This window comes from Canis aureus, chromosome 31 (genome assembly GCF_053574225.1).
Source record: "Canis aureus isolate CA01 chromosome 31, VMU_Caureus_v.1.0, whole genome shotgun sequence".
NCBI lineage: Eukaryota > Metazoa > Chordata > Mammalia > Carnivora > Canidae > Canis > Canis aureus.
In genome coordinates, this window is record NC_135641.1 from 39,447,698 (window position 1) to 39,470,921 (window position 23,224).

Genomic DNA, 23,224 nt, shown 5'->3' on the forward strand with positions numbered 1-23,224 from the left:
ATGTGCCACCCGGCGCCGCCATCCTCCCGCCCCCCTCTCCGCGGCCCCCGTGAGGATGGTTCGGCCCGGCGTCGAGGCTCCTGGAGATGCTCGGATGGTCGCGCCCGCCCTCCCCCGGAATGTGCGCCTTTGGAGCGGGCGAGGTGGGAGGGCCCGGAGGGGAGGCGTGCTGGGCCCGGCGGGAGGAGCCGCGCGGTTCCGGCTGCCCCGGCCAGGCGCCCCTCGGGTCGGGCGGACCGCGCAGGTGGCCGAGCGGGAGGCCGTGCGGGAGGCCGAGCGCGAGGCCGAGCGGGAGACTCTGCAGCGCAGCGCGCCCGCCCCCGCCCCCGCCCCCGCCGCCCCCGGCGCCCGGCGCGCCCCCCGCAGCCTCGGCCTCCGCGCTGGGGCGGGGGAGCAGGGAGATGCCGACCCAGAGGGACAGCAGTGCCATGTCTCACGCGATCGCGGGCGGCGGCAGCGGGGACCATTCCCACCAGGTCCGGGTGAAAGCCTACTACCGCGGGTGAGTGTCCCGGGAGGCGGGGAGGGCAGCGCGGGGCGGGGGGCGCCGAGCGGTCGCGGGGTGGCGCTGGGGCGCCCGGGTGCCGCCGGGTCCGGCCCGGGTCCGGCGAGGGTCCCAGGGCGGAGCCTGGGCATGGAGAGGGTCCACCTGGTGGCTTCGAGACCCGCCGCCTGCCAAGAGGCGCGCGGGGGCTTTGCGCCCTTGAGCCCGAGTGCGTGTGGGGTTCAGGGCTGGTTCCGAGGGGCGCCTGGGCGAGCTAAGGTGGCCGCGGGCTGAAAAGCCAGGACTCCCGTAGTCCGCCGGCTCCGCCAGCAGCCCAAGGCCCGAAGCCTCGGCTGCTCCGGGGCCGCCCCACCTTCGCGGCGCAGAGGAGTCGGCGCGCTGCTCTGAGCCCGCCCGGCTGCCTGCCTGCCTCCCTCGGAGACGCGGAGTTACTGCTCACGGGTAAAGTTGCTGCCTTTTTAGGGCCGTGCATTAGGCACTCAGGTCTCGCCAAGAGCAGGTCGTATAGGTGCGAATTAAAAATTTGTGAACGCTCCTTTGTCAGTGTTGGCTCAGGGACCACTTACTGGACAGGGGGAGACGCTGCAAGGAGAGAGGGGGTCGCACCGAGGCGTGGTTTTAAAATCTGTGCTATGTACTCAGATTCCCCAACTTAGAGCTCCTGTGCTTACCAGGAGGGACCTAGTGCTAATACTGTTGTATCAGATCATACCCTGTCATCAGTGACCTGGAGTATCCCCCTTCCCTTGTTTTCAGTTGCGTTTTGAAATTTGAGATGATTACCTTTAGTAGCATTAGAAAGGTGAAATGGTCGTGTGAAGGCCAAGATTTGAGGCAAAGGGTTAACAGCAAAGCCAATGGCTTTGGCCTGTCTTACTGTTTGTCCAAGCAGAAGTAAATTGCTCAAAAAAAAAAAAAAAAGAAAGAAAAAAAGAAAAAAACAAACCCTCAAGCACTAGGAGGTTGAGACTGCAGTGCATACTTGTACATTCCTGAGAGGATCAGTGAAGATAGCAAACTTTCAAAACACCTCTCTTGTTTTGATTTTAAAGGAAATAGGAGCCGTCAAACGTCTTATTGATTTGATGTAACCACTTAATCACTCGCTGCTGTGTAGCCGCTGACCTCTTGTTTGTTAGCCTATTCAGCATAGTTTACAAGAATTATTTTGGACAGTATCCGCGTTTTTGCTTAAATTGATCAAGGAGGTCTTCATTTTAAAAACAATACTAAGAAGTGTGTGTATGTTTTTTTTTTTTTTTAAGTTTGTAGTGGTCACAAGCGCAGTTTTGACATGAATATGGTCAATGAACTTTGCACTGTGGGGGAAAAAAGCTTTGCTTCCTTTACCTTACCTTTAATTAAGAGATTAATTCAGTTGCCATTTTATAAAATTGACAGTCCATGAGCTGTTAGGCAAAGAGAATGAAATATATAGTATGTGGTTTTTTTTTTTAAGTGTTTCATTATTGACAGTTAAAAAAAACGGGATTAAAAATGAATATACTCACATGGTAGGAATGTGCAAATTGTACAGAGGTATAAGGTGAGTGTCTCTCGTGGCACCTGGGTGGCTCAGTGGTTGAGCTTCTGCCTTTTGCTCAGGACGTGACCCTGGGGTCCTGGGATGGAGTCCTGCATTAGACTCCCCGAAGGGAGCCTGCTTCTCCCTCTGCCTGTATCTCAGCCTCTCTCTGTGTCTCTCATGAATTGACAAATAAAATCTTAAAAAAAAAAAAAAAAAAGTGTCTTCCATCTCATCCTCCCCACTTCCAGAGGTAGACTGTTAACAGTTTATTTCTGTTCTTCTGGAGGTTTGCCTTTATTCTTTATTACCTTATTCTCTTTCATGATTCAACTTTAGGTGGTACCTATTGGTTCCTTCCACTGAAAGATGAGAAATTGGGTGAATGCTACCTTTTGCTTGTCCTTCTCCTGGTTGGTGCTTTTCAATTTTTGATTCTTAAGCTATTATTTTCAGTTCTCTGGTCTACATTTATGACTTTAAACAATGCAAATTCTTGGCTTATTAAATTTAAATAGTTTCCGATGACTTTAAATGAAGAGGAAGGAATTAGGTTTCTTTCTCCTGTTTTTATTCGTTTGACAAATCTAAAAAGGCCTAGTTAGTAAATTAAAATCATTATAAACTTCTTTAGAAAGAAATAAAAATATATTTAAGGAATGTTAGGTGTCAACTTTTCTTGGCTTATTACTATAATTATTGTTATAAAAGAAAATAAAAGAGGGCATATACTTTTAGTGCCTGACTAAAATTTTTCTAAGACATTCTCAAGTTAACATTTTGTTTTTTAACATCTGTGAATTTTTGCTAAGGAATGAAAGAATCTAGCCCTTGACCTTTATTGCTTTTTATTCGTTGAAAGCTTTCTAATAGTGCCTTCATTTCAAGCCTCATTTAAAGACAACATCAGCACTCTCTAAATTGTTCCAATTTCTGTCCCCTGAAATTAGATGTTAAGATTATATGTTTATTAACAATAGTCTAAACTGGTGGTTTTGATATTACATAGTCAGCTGCTCATTACTACAGATGAAACTAAAATGAGTCACCAATGAGGATAGCTAATAAACAGGTTGGCTAACTAGAACACCTACCTCATTTTTAAATAGAAAAATCCTTTATATCAAGAAATGTAGGGTCAATCTGCATTTGAAAAAAGTTTTTCTTTCAGATCTTATGAAAGGCTGTTATCAGAAAGCCTTCTTACTCCCTTCTAACAGTATTTCTTTCCAGTGAACGTTGAATCTTGGAATAACCAGAATTTTTTAGCAAATAAATTGCGTTCCCTCTTTAAAGTTGTGTATGGTGTTCTCTCATTCAGTTAAATTTGTTCTTAGGGCAAATGTGTTGTCTCTCTAGATATAACAGACATTTAATTAGATTTTTTCTAGTTTTTAAGCAGGAGATTAATAGCATCGAGAATCCGACTGTATTGGGGGTGCTTGGGTGGTTCAGTTGATTAGTTGTCAGACTCTTGATTTTGGCTCAGGTCATGATCTTGGGATGGTGAGATTGGGCCTAGCCTGGGGCTCCATGCTCAGAGGGGAGTCTGCTTGAGTTTTTTTCTCCCTGTCCCTCTGCCCCTCCCCCAGTACACACATGAGCTTTCTTTCTCTAAAAGAAATCTTAAAAAAAAAAAAAAAAAAAAAAGAATCTGACTGTATTGGAGACCACCTAAGAGTGCCTGTGTCATGCCCTATATACCCTTCTTTCCTTAACATGGGAGCTTGTCAGTGAGTGGCCTTCCCTCTTCAATCATTACCTAGTAGTGTTAGGAGGAAGAGAAACAGGTTTTGTTGGTTAGTGATAAATTGCTATTGTAGGTGCTTATCCTTATATTAAAGTTACTTGATATTATGGGATAAGAGTTTAACAAGGAAATGTCCAGACTACGCATTTCATTTTACATTATAAATGTATGGGAAATTTTGCAAAAAGGTTGTAAACAGGGGGGATCCCTGGATGGCTCAGCAGTTTGGAGCCTGTCTTTGGCCCGGGGCATGATCCTGGAGTTCTAGGATCGGGTCCCACGTAGGACTCCCTACAGGAAGCCTGCTTCTCTCTCTGCCTGTGTCTCTGTCTCTGTCTCTCTCTCTGTGTATCTCATTAATAAATAAAATCTTAAAAAAAAAAAAAGGTTGTAAACATGCTTTTTAAACCACTGCCATGGGATCCCTGGGTGGCGCAGCGGTTTAGCGCCTGCCTTTGGCCCAGGGCGCGATCCTGGAGACCCAGGATCGAATCCCACGTCGGGCTCCCGGTGCATGGAGCCTGCTTCTCCCTCTGCCTGTGTCTCTGCCTCTCTCTCTCTCTCTCTGTGCCTATCATAAATAAATAATAAAAAAAAAAAAATTTAAACCACTGCCATTGAACAGTTACAACAATCTAGAGGGTTCTTTTGTGCGCATCTATAAATCGGAAGAGATTAACTCCTTGTATATTTGGAATGTAGAGCTGGTTAAGTGAAGAAGTATGCAGGATTTTTCTGTGAACAAGTCTTGGCAAGACTTGTTTTTAAAAGTATTGCAAAATAATTTTAGCAATATAAAGTATATCTCTATAATGTTCTAAGGAAATACAAATAGTATATTGAGTTGGAAGTTGGGGGAATGTTAGTTATTGGTCCTGGAGCTTCTGGCATGGTAGCTAACCACAGGACAACTGATCCAAGAGAAAGAGAAAGGATTTGGTGGCCTGGTGCCAAAAACCAAAACAGCTCTTTGAGAAATTTGAATCAGATAATATAGAGATAAATTGCTTGTTAGCAGTGGAGACTGGAGCTAAAGAGTTAAGGGAGAGTCTAGTGAGGCCAAGACCAACCGTGTGGAAACGTGAGGTCTGAGAAAGCAGAGGAGAAGGAAGCAGCTCTCTGCAGAAAAAATTCTTCCTGGAGGTCCGTGATAGCTTTCTAATATGACTCCCAACCCTCTTGTTAAGGTAAGTTGAGTGTCGCGTGTGTGTGTGTGTGTGTGTGTGTGTGTGTTTTAAATAGTTGAAATGAGTGTAATTAAAACCTGAATTTTTAAAATTCCAGTCTTGGTTAGGATTTCACATATTACCTAACGTGTGTTTAAACTCACTTTAATATTGTTAAATACCTACTGCCTGCTGTAAGGTACTAGGTACCGTATGACACTAGGGTGGACAGAGCATGTAGAGGTGGATAAACTAAGGCTCTGCCCTCAAGGGACTGAGAAACTTACAGGAGGAAAGATATAGAAGAGTTAATAAAGGAATGTGTATGTGTTGATGCGTAAGGTACTTGCAGACATGGATATTGGGGGGGTGTTTGGGGCGGAGGAAACCTTCCCAGAGGATGAAATGTTTGAGGCTTTTGAAGGATAAATAGGTTTGCCTGGTTGATGAAGATGTTGGGTGGGGGGGATCATTCCAGGCATTGCACAACTGCATGGTATGTTTGGGGAATTCGGATCAGTTTAGTTGTTACTCCCATAGTCATTCCTTATTAGGACATGAAGTGTGAAGTGGACACTGATAAGAAGTGAGGCTAAGATGAAAGCTCATAGGCACTACTCATGAAGATTCTCGAATAACCTACTTGGGGCTGTGGACTTTTTCTCATTGGTGAGGGTTTTAAGTAAGAGATACCTGCTTAGATTTTCATCTTAGAAGGATCACTCTTGGACCGCCCAGGTGGCTCAGCGGTTTAGCACCGTCTTCAGCCCAGGGCGTGATCCTGGAGACCCAGGATCGAGTCCCACGTTGGGCTCCCTGCATGGAGCCTGCTTCTCCTGTGCCTGTGTCTCTGCCTCTCTCTGTGTGTGTGTGTGTCTCTCATGAATAAATAAATAAAATCTTAAAAAAAAAACAAACATAAAATAGGGCAGCTCTGGTGGCTCAGCGATTTAGCACCACCTTCAGCCCAGGGCCTGATCCTGGAGACCCAGGATCGAGTCCCATGTCGGGCTCCCTGCACGGAGCCTGCTTCTCCCTCTGCCAGTGTCTCTACCTCTCTGTTTCTCATGAATAAATAAATAAAATCTTAAAAAAAAAAAAAGATTATTCTTGGAACCAGGATGGGCAATGAATTAGCAGTAGGTGAGGACTAATTTGGAGGCTTTTGAAGTAGTCCAGGTGAGAGAATCAGAGGAGGAGAAGAGGATATGGATTGAAGGGCAATTTTAGGAGGTAGAATCAGTATGAATTACAGATTGGTTGCCTGTGGGGAAGAGAAAGGGAGTTTGACAACAATAGGTTTCTTATTTGAGAGAGACTAGGGAATATAGGAGGAAGAGATTAGCGAGAGGAGGTAATTCATTACGTGGAACAAGTAACCTAATTTTGAGTTCATCATGCTTTGGGGGCATCCAGGTGGAAATACTCAGAATTAACAGTCATTTATTGTGTGCCTGCTGTGTTTCCCAAGCCCTGTACACGACAGCTGACCTATATAGGAATGTGGCTGAGAAGGATGATAGAAACAAAAATGTCACCAGTGACCAAATGTAGATGACAAAGACAGGGCACTAAAACTAAAATTTAAAAATACAAACAACATAAAGTGGAAAGTACCCCTTGTAGCCTCTCCCACTTCCTAATGGTAGCCGTTGTTAATAGTTTGGAGTATTTACTCCATTATATTGATGTATCTATAAGAATAGATGTTGTGTACACACCCTTTTATTTTTCAAGTAAACAGATTCATATCTCTACACGTTTCTGCAACTTGATATTTTTCATTCGTGATCATCTTTCCATGTTAAGATGGTCAGGGATAAATAGATATACATGTATAGAGAGCAATCTGCTTACTTTATCAGTGATATATAGTGTTCTATTGTCTTGCTATACCATAATTTAATCTTTTTCCTGATTGAGGAGCATAAAAAATTGCTTTCATTAAATCACTGTTTCAAATTATGCTGAAGGAACATCTTTATATTTAATATATATTCTTACAAACATGGTCCAAAATTTGCCCATTGTAAAACTTGATATTGTCCTCCAAACACTTACCAATTTACATTCCAAACAATGGTGTACAAATAAAGTGTTTTCCTTGTGTTCCCTTTGCACATTAAGGGTCTTTAAAAGTTTTCACAATAGAATAGCCAACAAGTACTAACTTTTTTTATAGCTATCTTTTTATACATTACTGATCATTTGTATTTCCTTTGTGGCTTGTTTATTCATGTCTTTTGCCCAGTTTTTCTCTTGGATTCTATCTCTTTTTTTAATTAATTTGTTCTAAGGGACATTGACATTTTGTCTCTTGAAAAAATTGTAGCATTTCCCTAACCTGTTGCTTGCCTGGAGTTTTTCACTTTTATTTAATCAAATCCATCCTTTTTTTTTTTTTATATGGCTTCTGGGTTCCCTTAGGTATGTGTATTTCTCATCTAAACATATTTTATATTTCATCTAATAACCATGCAGCTTTTCAAGTGATTATCTTTTCAATAAATCTGATATTTGGGGGTTTAGTTATTTGTAGTGTACTGATACAACTTAATTTTTTAAAAATGTATTCTAAGACTGTTACTGAATAGGTTCTTTCTCCGCTGATTTGAAGGACAACTTTGTTCTATAGTAAATTTTTCAGATGAATGTAAGTACTTTCTATTCTGTTTCATTGATTTTCGGAGCAATATTTTTTTATATATACTACCATTGTTTTCATTATTGTAGTTAGTTTTGATATATGCTATGGAACAGCCATTTAATTAATTTTCTATTTCCAAATTTTCTTGGCTATTTTTGTATATTTATTTTCTCTTCCAGATCAATTTTTGAAGGTTTTTCTAGGTTTCAGAAAGAAAAATCTTTTATTTTTTTTAAATTTACTTTATTTTTTTATATATTTTAAAAAACTTATTTATTCCAGAGATAGAGCAGAGGGAGGAGCAGGGACAAGCTGACTCCATGTTGCCATGTGGAGCCTGACTCGGGGCTCGATCACAGGACCCTGAGATCATGACCTGAGCCGAAACCAAGAGTCAGGTGCTTAACTGACTAAGCCACCTAGATGTCCCCAGGGAAAAAAAAAATCTTATTGGTATTCTGATTTGGAATTGCTTTGAATTTATAGATTAATGTGAGAACTGATAGTTTTATAATATTTATTCTTAGCTGTTTTATAGTTTTGTTGCTTTTGTGAATGGGATCTTCTGTTTTCTTTCTTTTTTCATTTTTTAAAAAGATTTTATTTATTCATTTATGAGAGATGCAGAGAGAGCCAGAGACACAGGCAGAGGGAGAAGCAGGCTCCCTGCGGGCAGCCTGATGTGGGACTTGATTCCAGGATCCCACGATCACGATCTGAGCGGAAGCAGACCCTCATCCACTGAGCCACCAAGGCGTCTGGATCTTTTGTTTTCATAGGCCTTTTATATACCATCTATTTTTGAATATTTAAGTTTAACTGGTCACCTTATTCTAATAAATCTTAATTGTCTTAGAATTTATAGCTAGATAATGTCATTTGCAAATAACAATTTTGCCTCTTCTTTACTATATATCTCACTTTTCTTAACTATTTGGCTAAGTTTTCCAACCAGTTGAACTTTAGCAGTGATTTTTTATCTTTTTTTTTTTTTTTTAAAGATTTTATTTATCCATTCATAGAGATGCAGAGAGAGAGAGAGAGAGGCAGAGACACAGGCAGAGGGAGAAGCAGGCTCCATGCAGAGAGCCCGACGTGGGACTCGATCCAGGGTCTCCAGGATCACGCCCCGGGCTGCAGGCAGTGCCAAACCGCTGGGCCACCAGGGCTGCCCTTTTTTTTTTTTTTTTTCAAGAGAGGGAGAGGAGGAGCAGGGAGGGGCAAAGGGAGAGAAAGAGAAAGAAAGAGAGAGAGAGAGTGAGTGAGAATGAATCTTAAGAGGATCCATGCCCCCAGCCCTCTTCGGGCTTGTGTCTCAAGACCCTGAGATCATGATCTGAGTGGAAATCAAAAGTTGGACGCTTAACGGACTAAGCCACTCCAGGCTCCTCAGCAGTGATCTTTTATTTTATTTTATTTATTTATTTATTTTTTATTTATTTTTTATTTATGATAGTCACAGAGAGAGAAAGAGAGGCAGAGACACAGGCAGAGGGAGAAGCAGGCTCCATGCACCAGGAGCCCGACGTGGGATTCGATCCCGGGTCTCCAGGATCGCGCCCTGGGCCAAAGGCAGGCGCCAAACCGCTGCGCCACCCAGGGATCCCCGATCTTTTATTTTAATGAAATATTATCAGTAGTTAGAAAACTTTCACAAATTATCTTCAAAGATACCCAGTCTCCTTTCCCCCTTTAAGGTATGCATAGAAACTAAACTAAAGAGCATAGAAACTAATCTTTTATGTACCCAGTTCTAAGAACTATGATAAGTGTTTTGCCTTTATTTTTATTTAATTTTCATGACAATATTCAGAGGCAGATATCATTATCTGCATTGTATGGATGGTAGCCTTGAGGCTTAGTAAGCCACAGTACAAAGCTGAGTCTCACCCTTCAGAGAAATAATTTTCTCCTTTTACTATATTGATAGGTTTTTTTTTTTTAAGATTTTATTTATTTATTCATGAGAGAGACAGAGAGAGAGAGAGGCAGAGACATAGGCAGAGGGAGAAGCAGGCTCCATGCAGGGAACCTGATGTGGGACTCCATCCTGGGTCTCCAGGATCATACCCTGAGCTGAAGGCAGCGCCAAACTGCTGAGCCACCGGGGCTGCCCTGATAGGGTTTTTTGAAATCACTTTTTTGCTTTCCTGTCAAATTCATATTTCACAGTTCTTTTTGAGCCAATTTTCTTCTCTTCTTCTTCTTCTTCTTCTTTTTTTTTTTTTAGATCTTTAATTCACTTGAGAGTGAAAGAGAAAATGAGAGAGTGAGTGAATGCAGGGAGGGGCAGAGAGAGGGAGAGAGAAATTCCAGCAGACTCCTCAACTGAGCTTGTAGCCTGATACGGGGGCTCGATCTCATGACCCTGAGATCATGACCTGAGCTGAAACCAAGAGTCTGACACTCAACCAACTGCATCACCCAGGGGCCCCATCTATCTATCTTCTTGATCACTAAAAAATGGAAGTTGCTTTATGACATTTTTACGAATAACAATCAATTTGAGGAGTGATACTATGAGATTGCGTGAATATTCTCTTTCATCAGAACCTTTAACCCAGTGATTTTACCATAGTCCCTGGATAATTCTGCCTAAATCTATTATATGAGTGATTACAAATAAGGCTTTTTTCTCTTTATACTACATTTAATTTTGGAGAAAAGGTTATTTTGAGATAGCAGAAGGATTGAACTGGTGGTTCTTACTTCAGTTTTATTTTTAAAAGCAATTAGTCCTACAGAAAAACTTCAGATTCTGTATTTTAGAACATAGGAACATAATGAATGCTTAAAGCAGTTTGTCTTCTGAAGCCCAGTAGCAAAATTAAAACTACCTTTTTTTTTCTTTTTTAAAAATTCAGCTGAAACTATATCTAAATTTGCCGTTTTGGGAATCTTTGTGGTGAGGCAGGCTACATTCTGTCGAAGACCAGTGGTAAGATAATTTATGCTAACACTGAAATTAAAACCAGAAAAAAATATTTCAGGCACAGTTTGTTTTATACCTTTTAGAATGTAATATTTTTATTTTGCAGCTCATTTTTAGCTTTAGTGCTATAATAAGGATCTGATGTTTGTAGAGGGTATGAACATGGTGCTCTCTCAATTACTTAGAGAAGTGTTTATATAAAACTCCCTTAAATGTTTTAGTTCCTGGAACTTAAGGAGTGGCAGTTGATAAAGCATGACTCCTTCATGGAGTCTCGTTAGAATGTTTGCACTATGTTTTTTAAGGATTATTTTAAAAATATTTGTGTGTTCTGATAAATATGTTTTAGCTCTTGAAAAATGAGATTTCCTAAAAATCCCTATTGTTTACAGACATGCTTACATATGTGCTAATTTTAACTTCATGTGGACCTTAATAAGGAAGTCATATTTTGATGGTGTCTGATATTCATTTTTTTCCCCTGCCTTCAAAAAACATAATGCCATACTTGTTTTTTGCCCGAGAAATTGTATGACAGCTTTTCCTTCTCTTACTTAATTCTAAAATACAAGGACACGTGGGTGGCTCAGTGGGTGAGCGTCTGCCTTCAGCTCATGGCGTGATCCCAGGGTCCCTGATCGAGTCCCACATCAGGATCCTTGGATGGAGCCTGGTTCTCCCTCTGCCTTTCTCTGTGTGTCTCTCATGAATAAATAAATAAATCTTAAAAAAAAAAAAAAACGCTCTAATTCTAAAAAACATTCTCTCAGCCCTTACTCCCTCATACTAATAACCTTGAGGGTATTTTGAAAGAAAAATTTCTGGGAAGGTAGGTGGGGGTTGGCCAAATGGGTGATGGGTATTAAGGAGAGTGATTGCTGTGATGAGCACTGACTGTTCTGTTTAAGTGATGAATCACTGAATTTTACTCCTGAAACCAAACTACATTATATGTTAACTATTGTGAGTTTTAAATAAAAACTTGGAAGAAGAAAAAAATGGAATAAATATCCCCCAAATTGCTTTAACGTAAGCATGTTCTCTTCCAATGTTGTTAGAAGAAGGAGCTATTTTCTATTTTTATTTATTTTTAATATTTAAAATATACAAAACAATTTTACTTATAGAAGTCATTTAACATTTTTTACTTTATTTTTTAACTAGAAGGTAAATTTTATAATAAAATCATACTTTTCTATGGTAGAGAAATTAATGATCATCTATACCATTTGGAAGGGTCTAAGTACAAAGTACATCTTTCCATCTCCAGTCTCTCCCCAACCCCCAGTTCCACCACGCAGAGTTAATTACTTTTAAAATTTTGTTTTGTTTTGGGGCACCTGTGTGAATCAGTTGATTAAGTGTCCGACTCTTGATTTCAGCTTAGGTCATGATCTCAGGGTCCTGAGAGGAAGCCAGTGTCAGGTCCCATGCTGGGCATGGAACCTGCTTAACATTCTCTCCCTCTGCCCCTTCCCCCCTCCCATGCTTGCTCTCTCACAAAAAGAAAACAAACTTTAAAATTTTGCTTTGTTTTATTATATCCATTGATCAATATGAAAGATGAGGAATTTAGTACTTCTTCATCACTGCCTCTCCTATTTTTAGTTCTAATGATGATGATTATTTTTTTTTAAAGATTTTATTTATTTATTTATTCATGAGAGACATAGAGAGGCAAAAACAAAGAGAGAAGCAGGCTCCATACAGGGAGCCCGATGTGGGACTCGATCCCGGGACTCCAGGATCACGCCCTGAGCTGAAGGCAGACGCTCAACCGCTGAGCCACCGAGGCGTCCCTGATTATTATTTTTTAAGGTTTTATTTATTCATGAGAGACACAGAGAGAGAGGCAGAGACACAGGCAGAAGGAGAAGCAGGCTCCATGCAGGGAGCCCAACGAGGGACTCGATCCTGGGTCTCTAGGATCACACCCTGGGCTGAAGGCAGGCACCAAACTGCTGAGCCACCCAGGCATCCCTCTAATGATTGTTTGTAACTTAAATAGTGTACCTTCTTCTGTTTTTCTTTTTAATTGTTAAAAAAAATTAAACTTATATCTTAACCATTTAAAAAAATCTTTTTCAAAAAAGATTTTATTTATTTGAAAGAGTGCGCATCTGTGTGCGGGAGAGCACATGAAGGGCTGGGGACAGGCAGAGGGAGAAGCAGATTCCCTGCTGAGCAGGGGGCCTAATACCGTGTGCTTAACTGACTGAGCCACACAGGTGCCTACATCTTAACCTTTTTTTTTTTTTTAAAAGATTTTATTTATTTAAGAAAGACACAGAGAGGCAGAGACATAGAGGCAGAATCAGGCTCCCTGTGGGACTTGATCCCAGGACTCCGGGATCACACCCTGAGCTGAAGGCAGAAGTTCAACCACTGAGCCATCCAGGTGCCTACATCTTAACCATTTTTAAGTGTACAGTTCAGTAGTGTTAACCATATTCACATTGTTTTACAACCAACCTCTAGAACTTTTTTATTTTGTAAAACTAAGTGTATATCTATTGAACAACTCTCCATTTCCTTCTCTCCCCCAACCTCTGGAAGCCCCTGTTCCAATTAAGTGGAATCATATCCGTCTTTTCATGACTGGGCCATTTCACTTAACATAATGTCTTCAAGGTTCACCATGTGTCAGAATGTCTTTACTTCTATTTATTTATTTATTTAAGTTTATTTGTTTATTTAAGTAATCTCTTCACCTAGTGTGGGGCTTGAACTCTTGACCCTGAGATCAAGGGTCATGTGCTTCTCTGAGCTGGCCAGGTGCCCCATAATTTCCTTACTTTTAAAGGCTGAATAATATTCCTTTGTTTTCATATATCACAGTTTATCCATTCCTCTGTCAATGGATACTTGGTTGGCTTCCATCCTTGGCTATTGTACATAATGCTACTGTGAACATTGACATACAAATATCTGTTTGAGTCCCTACTTCCAGTTCGTTTGGACCTCTACTCAGAAGTGGAATTACTGGATCATATGGAAATTCTATTTTTAATTTTTTTGAGGAACCTCCATACTGTTTTCTATAGCTACTGCACCATTTTACACACCCACCAGCAGTGTACAAGGCTTCTGTTTCTCCTCATCCTTGTCAACACTTGTTATTCTGTTTTGGGTTTTTTTGATAATAGTTATCCTAATAGGTGTGGGGTGATATTTCATTATGGTTTTGATTTCTATCTCCCTATTATTAATGATGTTGAGCATCCTTTCATAAGCTCCTTGGCCCTTTGTATATCTGAGAAATGTTGGTCCAAGTCCTTTGCTTGTCTTTTATTTGAGTTATTTGGGTTTTTCTTGTTCCCTGTTTTTATTTTTAAATTATTAGTTTTATTTTCTTTTATTTTTTTAAAAATATTTTATTTATATTTATTCATAGACACAGACAAAGAGAGGCAGAGACACAGACAGAGGGAGAAGCAGGCTCCATGCAGGAAGCCCGATGTGGGACTCGATCCGGGTCTCCAGGATCACACTCCAGGCTGCAGGCGGCGCCAAACTGCTGCTGGGGCTGCCCTAAATTATTAGTTTTAAATAGAGTATTGACTTTCCAATAGGAAGAAACGTTTTATTTATTTATTTAAAACAAATTTATTTATTATTTGAAAAAGCACAAGCAGAGGAGAGGAGCAGAGGGAGAGGGAGAAGCAGACTCCCCACTGAGCAAGGAACCCAATGTGATGCGGGCCTCAATCTCAGGACCCAGATACCTCGGAAAGAAACATTTTAAATTTATACCACCTTCTACTTTCTCTCCATCTTGATTTTCTAGGTAATTTTTACATTCTAAAAATTTGTAACATCATCCTATTCTTTAACTTATAAAGTTTTGTTTAAAGCAATTTTAAATATATTTTTTAAAAGATTTACTTTTTTTTTTTTTTTAAGATTTTTATTTATTTATTCATGAGAGACACAGAGAGTGGGGCAGAGATGTAGGCAGAGGGAGAAGCAGGCTCCCTGGAAACCAGGATCATGCCCGGAGCCCAAGGCAGATGCTCAACCACTGAGCCACCCAGGCGTCCCCAATTTAAAACATTTATAGGGGCACCTGACTACTCAGTTGGTGGAGCATCCAACTCTTGATCTCGGGGTTGTGAGTTCGAGCCCCACATTGGGTATAGAGATTACTTAAATTATAAATCTGGGGCAACAAGGTGGACCAGTTGGTTAAGCATCTAACTTCAGCTCAGGTTGTGATCTCTGGGGTCTGGGTTTGAGCCATGCATTGGATTCTGTCACAGTCAGCAGGGGGTCTGCTTGTACCTATCCCTTTGCTTCTCACCCACCCCCGTACTTGCTCTCTTTTGCTTTCTCAAATAAATAAATAAACAATTTTAAAAAATCTTAAAAAAAAAAGCATTTATAGTGAATGCTTATGTAGGTGTCAAGCACTTAGAAGAGCCAAGTAGTATGATTAGATGCGTAAAGAAGGAAAAGTAATCTCATGTAAATAAAACTTTTATTTATTTTTTATTATTTATTTATTTTTTATTTTTTAAAGATTTTATTTAAGGTTTTTTTTTTTTTTTTTTTTTTTTAAATTCATGAGCGGCACACACAGAGAGAGAGAGAGAGAGAGGCAGAGACACAGGCAGAGGGAGCAGCAGACTCCACATGCAGGGAGCCCGACGTGGGACTCGATCCCGGGTCTCCAGGATCACACCCCGGGCTGAAGGCAGCGCTAAACTGCTGAGCCACCAGGGCTGCCCAATTTTTCTCTTTTAAAGGTTCCACTTAACTTTGTTGTTTGGGGCTGATATGTTTTCTCGCTCACTTTTATCCCATCTGTTTTCAGTCAACTGGGATTTTCTTACACTTTCTGGTCTGCTTCTGGTGCCTTTTTTTTTTTTTTTTCTAAGACTTAAATAATTTGCTATTTCAGATTTCTGTTGTTTCAGTGGGCCCTTAAAATGAATGGATATAGATATGTGTTCCCTCTGCCATATTAAACCAGAAGCATCTGTTGCTTCTGCGTGCTTTTAGAAGGTTAGATGGGGACACAGGTGTTAATAGATTTGGATTTGAATTCATATTCTATTTTTTAACTGAGAGACTGGCAAATATTCTTTGTACTTTGCTTTTTAAATTTGTAAAATAGATTAGTATGTCTAGTTTGACAGTTACTGTAAAGCTTACATAAGGTAAAGTTTATTTAAACACCCAGGGCACACTCAGTATTCTATAAGTGTTTATAGGTAAAAGAAACATAAACAGTGATATTTCCTTGTCAAAAGTGCATTTTCTGGAAGATGAGTTTCTCCTTGAGAGTATTTCTTCAACATTCAGTTAGAAAATGTTTGAGTCCTTAATTATGTTAATAGTTATATGAAGCTATGGAAAAGTCCGAGAATTTTTGTCTTCCTGAGTACAATTTAGTTGAGACTGTATCAGTATTTGAGTCAGCAGAAAATGGAACATAGGATACATGTTGGACAGGTTTAGAAGTATAGACCATTGGGCTTGTGTGGTTGAAAAAGGTTTAATGGAAGTTTATCTTGAAGCACCTGTTAAAGAATTGATCCCCACCTCCCTATGTAAACTGGGCCTTGAGTTGCAGAAAGGTCAGAATTAAAACTTGGATTATTAGGGTCTTCTGTGTTGAGTTATGAGTAAACCAGATGTCTGTAGTAGAATGTTTTTGTTGGCAAAGGTGGGTTCAAGTTGAGAATAGAATCAGATCATCAACAGACTTAATTACTACAAAGAGAGCTGGAATGACAGATTTAAGAGACCCCTCCATGGAGATAGTAGTTAAAACATTGAATGTGAACTAGGTTTTAAAGAGAAAGGAAGAGTGACAGACAATAACCAAGAGAGAAAGTGTAAAGAGTATCTTGTGATTGAAGACTGAAGGAGACATGAGTTGAGAAAAGCAGAGAGCCAGGGAAGCATACTATTGTGAAAGCCAAGGCAAGATGGTTCTCAGAGGCAGGGGCAGAAAGTGATGAGATGGTTAGAATGATTATCAAGAAAAGGCCAATCAAAATTGATGCTCTGCTCTCTCCTTACCTTTGTTTTTTTTTTTTTTTTTTCTCTCCTTACCTTTGACAGCTCCTAAAGACTATAGTTTTTTTAAACTTTTTTTTTATACAGATGACTAAAATTCTAAATTCCTTATATCCCACTCTGTGTTCTTTTTTTTTTATTTTTTATTTTTTTTTATTATTTTTATTTATTTATTTTTTTTTTTAAATTTTTTTTTATTTATTTATGATAGTCACAGAGAGAGAGAGGCAGAGACACAGGCAGAGGGAGAAGCAGGCTCCATGCACTGGGAGCCCGATGTGGGATTCGATCCCGGGTCTCCAGGATCGCGCCCTGGGCCAAAGGCAGGCGCCAAACCGCTGCACCACCCAGGGATCCCCCCACTCTGTGTTCTGTGTTCTAGCTACCCATGTGTGTTCCCAGTTCCTTTTTTCCTTTAGTGAACATTTTTCAAATATCCATTCTGTGCTAGGCACTGTGTTGGCCACTGGGAATATAATGGACAAAACAAAATCCCTACTTTTTCACCAAACTTACATTCTAGCTGGGGTAGGTTGTAAACTCTAAACATTGGTTTACCTTTTCAAGTAGTAGTAGAAGTTGCCCAGAGAGATAGCCTGGCTCTTATAGACCCTGCTAGGGATTTTGGATTTTATTCTGCATGAGAAAGGCATTTGAAGAGTTTAAAACAGGAAGTACATGAACTACATTAACTTTGTAAAACTGTTGAACAGGCTGACACTAAGTGATCGCTCTATAAGTTTGTTAAATCAGAGTCATTCAGTCTATCTGACTTATATTTGAAAGGGTACTGTGGCTGGTTACTGGGCAGAGATTCGATCGTAGGAAACTTTCTCCTGGCTTCTTGGAGGAAACTCCAGGCATCTGCTCTAAAACATTTGTTGCAATTTTAAGTTATATAATAAGTAGCTGCTAGGTAGTTTTATTTGAATACTGTCGCTTATCTAACACTTAAGACAAACATAAATACATATTTATGTCTATTCCTATGTTTTTTGAGTATCTAAAATAATTAGTCATATATTAAAACCAATTTTGGGGATCCCTGGGTGGCGCAGCGGTTTAGCGCCTGCCTTTGGCCCAGGGCGCGATCCTGGAGATCCGGGATCGAATCCCGCGTCGGGCTCCCGGTGCATGGAACCTGCTTCTCCCTCTGCCTGTGTCTCTGCCTCTCTCTCTCTCACTGTGTGCCTATCATAAATAAATAAAAATTAAAAAAAAATAAAATAAAACCAATTTTGGCAAATGGGAATTCTTCGGGAAAAATGAAGGTGTGAGGTCTAAAAATCATACCATACAAAGAATGGATGGCAGTGTCATGGGTGGTTAATCTATGTGAGAGCTGAGGAAGAGGACATGACACATGTTTGTCAAATAATTGAAGAGCCATCTCTTTGATGAAAGGTAGACTTCTTAGGGAGGGGAGATCTGGACCAGTGATTGGAACAGATTTCAGTTAAATGTAATGTAGAAGCTTATCAATAACTGAGCTATTCATCTGTGGGGTGCGGTGCTTCACAAAAGTGTGTGCTTCTGAAAACTGATATTAAAGCAAAAGTGGGACAACCATCAGAGCAGTTAGGGTGGGCTTCCTGAATGAGGAGGGAGCTTGAATTAAAGTTTCTCACAAATCCACTATATTAATTTTTTAATTTAAATTCAATTTAGTTAACATTCCACTATTTTTATTTTTAAACATTATTAATACGGATTTTTAAAAATCTTTACAGAGATAGTTTACTGGAAGCAATGCGTGTTGATGCACTCACAAAATGATGTTTTTTTTTTTTTTTAAAGATTTATTATTTATCCATTTATGATAGACAGAGAGAGAGAGGCAGAGACACAGGCAGAGGAATAAGCAGGCTCCATGCCGGGAGCCCGACGCGGGACTCGATCCCGGGACTCCAGGATCTTGCCCTGGGCCAGAGGCAGGCACCAAACTGCTGAGCCACCCAGAGATCCCCAAAATAACTGATGTTAATCAGATTGTCAGGCATTTGGTAGTTTGTGGAGGATTATTAGTTTCAGTGATCGTCAAACTTAAAACTCTTTTTCTTTTTCAGGGATATCATGATAACACATTTTGAACCTTCAATCTCCTTTGAGGGCCTTTGCAATGAAGTTCGAGATATGTGTTCTTTTGACAACGAACAGCTTTTCACCATGAAATGGATAGATGAGGAAGGTGAGTGATAAAGAGAGGGCTATGTAAGCATTTGATTTAAGATACTACTTTGTCATTTGTTTTTTAAAATATAGTTAAAGTCCTAATTAATTAAGACTATTAGGTATATTAGAAATTTGATGCTATTTTTATTTTGCTTCAGGTACTTGAAATAATACCAAAGAATACAATCTTTGTTTTGTCCTTTATACCCCAAAATAGAGTAAAATTAATGTGACTTTCTTTCACCATTAACATAAACATCTCATCAAATAGTGTTATATTTTACTTCAATTTTGAATTTGAATGTTGTTTTATATTTTAGAGATTACCCTCAATAATTTGGCAGTATTTTTTGCTGAATATTACTTCAGAGAAAATATTACAGAATAAAAGTAATTGTGACAACCATGATTTCAAAGGTGGTGGCAGAAACTCAATATCTTAATGACTTGGACTCAGAAAACATTTATTGAATATCTGTGTGCTGAAGATAGATATTTTCTATCCCCAAATTCATTGTCTCATAGGGAGATGGACATGTAAATAACAAATATGATAAGTTGAACATAAATGCATAGGGATCTTGGAATGCAAAAGAAGCATCATCTACATGTGCCTGAAGTATTTGTGACATTTGGACTAAAATAGTAACAAAGAGTAGAAGTTTTTGAAGTGGAAGAGGTGAGGGGAAAGCCATTTTTTGACGAAGAATAAGATAGAAAAAGGGCAGAGGTATGAAGAACATGGTGTTTGTGAAAGAGCAGTAATTTACTAAATTGAAGTGTGGGGAGTGGTGCGGTATGAACCGAGGTTAGACCCTTGCTCCTCAGAGTGTGGTCTGCAGAACTTTTAGAAAAGGCCCCAACACAGACTCCTGGATCTGAATCTACATTTTAACAGGAGCTCTAGGTGAGTTGCGTGAATATTAAACTTTGACAAGTTTTGGACTCAATCCTGGAAGGCTTTGCGAAAGACATGAGAATGAGACTTTATTTTACACGATGGAACGTCATTGAAGTATAGCTTAAAGATACCCTAAATATACTAGTTTTGTATTATGGGCTTCTACTGATTGTAATGGGAATGGAATTTCGTTTTAAGGAATGTCATTATAATATGTAGCTCAGTATTTGGGGCCATTTCTTTGTTTCCTGATATGAAGAGCCCTGGGAAGATATCCTAGATCCAAGCTATATGTAAACTCAACACTCATTTTACTTTTTAAAGACATTAAAAAAAAAGTTTTATTTGTGCAATCTCTCTACCCACTGTGGGGCTCAAACTCATGACCCCGAGATCAGGAGTCCCATGCTCCTCCAACTGAGCCAGCCACGTGCCCCTTTAAAGACATTTTTAAGAAGTTTCTCTAAAGTAATCCATGTTCATTGTTTGGGAAAAAAAGTAGTACAAATGTTTTGAAATTTATTTTTTATTTTTATTTTTTATTTTTTAAAGATTTTATTTATTATTTATTCATGATAGACATAGAGAGAGAGAGAGGCAGAGAGACAGGCAGAAGGAGAAGCAGGCTCTATGCAGGGAGCCCGACGTGGGACTCGATCCTAGGACTCCAGGATTGCGCCCTGGGCCAAAGGCAGGTGCCAAACCGCTGCGCCACCCAGGGATCCCTGTTTTGAAATTTAAAGGCAGTCTTCTGTTTGCCCTTTCTCACCAATCCCAGGTGTAAGAGAGAAAATCACTGGTAACAACTTTGAGGTATTTTCTCTGGATACACAAACATTTTTGTTTCTGTACATTATTTATAAGCACACTTTTTTATACAAAAAGAATTAAATCATACAAACCGTTAAGTGATATTTTCCTTTTACATTGTGAATTGGACATTTTAAATTTTTTTCATTTCGGTGTGCATGAAATTATATCATTATATATATTTTTTAAGATTTGTTTTTTTAGAGTAATCTCTATACCCAACGTGGGGCTTGAACTCACAACCCCAAGATCGAGTCACATGCTCACCTACTGAGCCAGCCAGGCACCCCTATAGCATTACCTTTTTAGACGCTGTATAATATCCCACATTGTAAGTACTTCATGATTTATTTAATCCCTTATTGATGGATGTTTGGACTATTACCAGGGTTTTTTTTGTTTTGTTTTGTTTTTTGTTTTTTGCTACTATAAGCAATACATAACGAATATCTTAATATGTGATTTTGTGCTATTGTATGGGACTCTGTAGCAAGGTCATAGAATATTCACATCATAAAGTTTGATGACAATTTGTTGCCATAAAGCTAGTGACCATGTGCTATCAAAAAAGTTTAAACCAGTTTATGGCACAACTACATTGAATGAGAGCATCCATTTGTTCTTCCCCTCACCTGAGATATTATGAGCCTTAACATTTTTTGAAGTCCAGTAATGGAAATACTAGCTTGGTATTTTAAATTCTGTATTATTTAAGGATAAGACTATCTTTCTCTTCATCCACTTTTGATCACAAAGGTAGTTTAAATAATATTAATTCTAAATGATGTGGTTATCTCACAGTATATCTTCTGCCTGAAAATGAGACTATATAATTTAGCACAGTATATACAATATAATTAGCATCAGTAAGTTGATTCTTATCATGAACTAATGTTATTCTCATTTTTTAAAAGTAAGCTCTGTTCCTCATGTGGGACTTGAGCTCATGACCACAAGATCAAGAGTCTCATGCTCTACCAAATGAGCCCGCCAGGCGCCCCAGTGTTATTCTCATTTTAATCCTGTCCTGATCATTTCATGCCATTTAGGATTTTCTTCAATCAATAGTTTTCTAACTAGTGCACATAGGGAATCATAGATAACACATTTTATTAAGAGAAATTTATTTAGAGATGAGCCATTAAAAAATGTTCTAGTACTTGGGGTGCCTGGGTGGCTCAGTCACTTAGTGTCCGACTCTTGATTTCAGCTCAGGTCATGATCTCAGTGCTGTGAGATCAAGCCCTGGGTTGGGCACAGAGCCTGCTTTTAAGGTATTATGCTCAGCAAAATAAGTCAATTAAAGAAAGACAATCATCATATGATCTCACTGGCATGTGGAATTTAAGAATCAAAACAGGATTATAGGGGAAGAGGGGAAAAAATAAAACAAGACAAAATCAGAGAGGGAGACAAACCATAGGAGACTTTTAATCATAGGAAACAAACCTGAGGGTCACTGGAGGGGAGGGGGCAGGGGGATCGGGTAACTGGGTGATGGGCATTAAGGAGGGCATGTGATGTAATCACTGGGTTGTAGAAGACTGATGAATCACTGACCTCTACCTCTGAAACCAATAATACATTATATGTTAATTAATTGAATTTAAATTAAAAAAATAAAAGGTTCTTTCTCCCTCTCCTCCCTCATCTCTCTCTCTTTCTCTCCCCCGTCCCTCCCTCCCTCCCTCTCTCAAAAAAATAATAAGATAAATAAATAAAATAATTAGTTAATTTTATAGTACCCTATACCTTGTATTGTCTTTACCTGGGGAGTTCTGTTCCCAGATTGTTACATGGCTCTTTCCCGTCATTCAGGTACTCAGATGTCCTGTCCTCCAAGAAGCCTTTCACTCCTATTCCCTTTGTATCTTGTTTATATGGTTGGATGTAAGCTCCATGAGAACGGAGATCTTGTCTTTGCTCTGGAGCTCCAGTGCAGTGTTTTGAGCAGTACTCAATAATAGTATGCTCAGAAAACATTTACGAATTCTAGAAAAAGCTGATAGGCCTTTTCACAGTATAGTTTTATGTTCATTATTGGAGATTTAAGCGTTGGGAGTTGTGATTTATTCTATTTTTTCTTAACATTATAGCATATTTTAATTAACAGAGTCATGTAGTAAATTAAATTAATTCTCTGGTGAAACAGTCTTATCCTTTTATAATGCAATTCAAAGTTGTCTCTAAATAGCTATTAAGTGTCCTAATTTTCTGGGGAAAATTGTGAGACTATAGCCTCATTCAACTAAAAGGTTAAACTTTCTATTAAAGTCTATTGATTCCCCTGTGATCCTTCTTACCCTCGTTAATTTTGATACGAGTCTCTTCTTAATTTTAGGCATACAGAGCCAATAGTAATTATTTTTAAGTTCCTTGCAATTATTTTTCAGTTGTAATTTTGTTACCTTTATTTTTAGCCATGTAGGCATTGGGGCATGCTTATCTAGAGAAAAAATTCTCTCTAGAATTTATGGAACACAGGATTATGATTTCTCTGGTTTATGAGCAACACTGTCTAGAAGCTAAGCTTTCAATTATGGGATTTTTAAAATATTAGAGCAAATAATGATCATAAGCTTACTTCATTTCTTTAAGTAGATGTATGACGGCTGTTCTTTTTCCTTGTGTTCAAAACCAGTTTTACTGATTTGTTTTGATGTGTCTGTGGAGAAACTGGTTTGCTTAATTTAATTAAACATTTTAGGATGAATAGTAATTTTGTAACAATTATACCTCCCTTCTCAAGTGAGGAAAGAGTATGGGACAGAGAATGATAAATGACTTTTTAG

At 39.3% G+C, this 23,224-nt stretch overlaps 1 protein-coding gene across 3 annotated transcripts in view; it reads left to right on the plus strand.

Annotated features, from left to right (window-relative positions):
- The first annotated feature begins 324 nt into the window (after window positions 1–324).
- PRKCI (protein kinase C iota) overlaps window positions 325–23,224 on the plus strand; it is a 72,673-nt gene continuing 49,773 nt past the window's right edge. The window contains exons 1-2 of one of the 3 annotated variants that reach the window (XM_077880307.1): window positions 325–502; window positions 18,616–18,737. In XM_077880307.1, coding sequence (XP_077736433.1) covers window positions 402–502; window positions 18,616–18,737 — 223 coding nt within the window. In that variant the 5' untranslated portion in view covers window positions 325–401. Of the gene's footprint in view, window positions 503–4,851; window positions 4,968–18,615; window positions 18,738–23,224 lie in introns of those variants that run through there. The other 2 variants (XM_077880306.1, XM_077880308.1) reach the window with 2 other exon arrangements.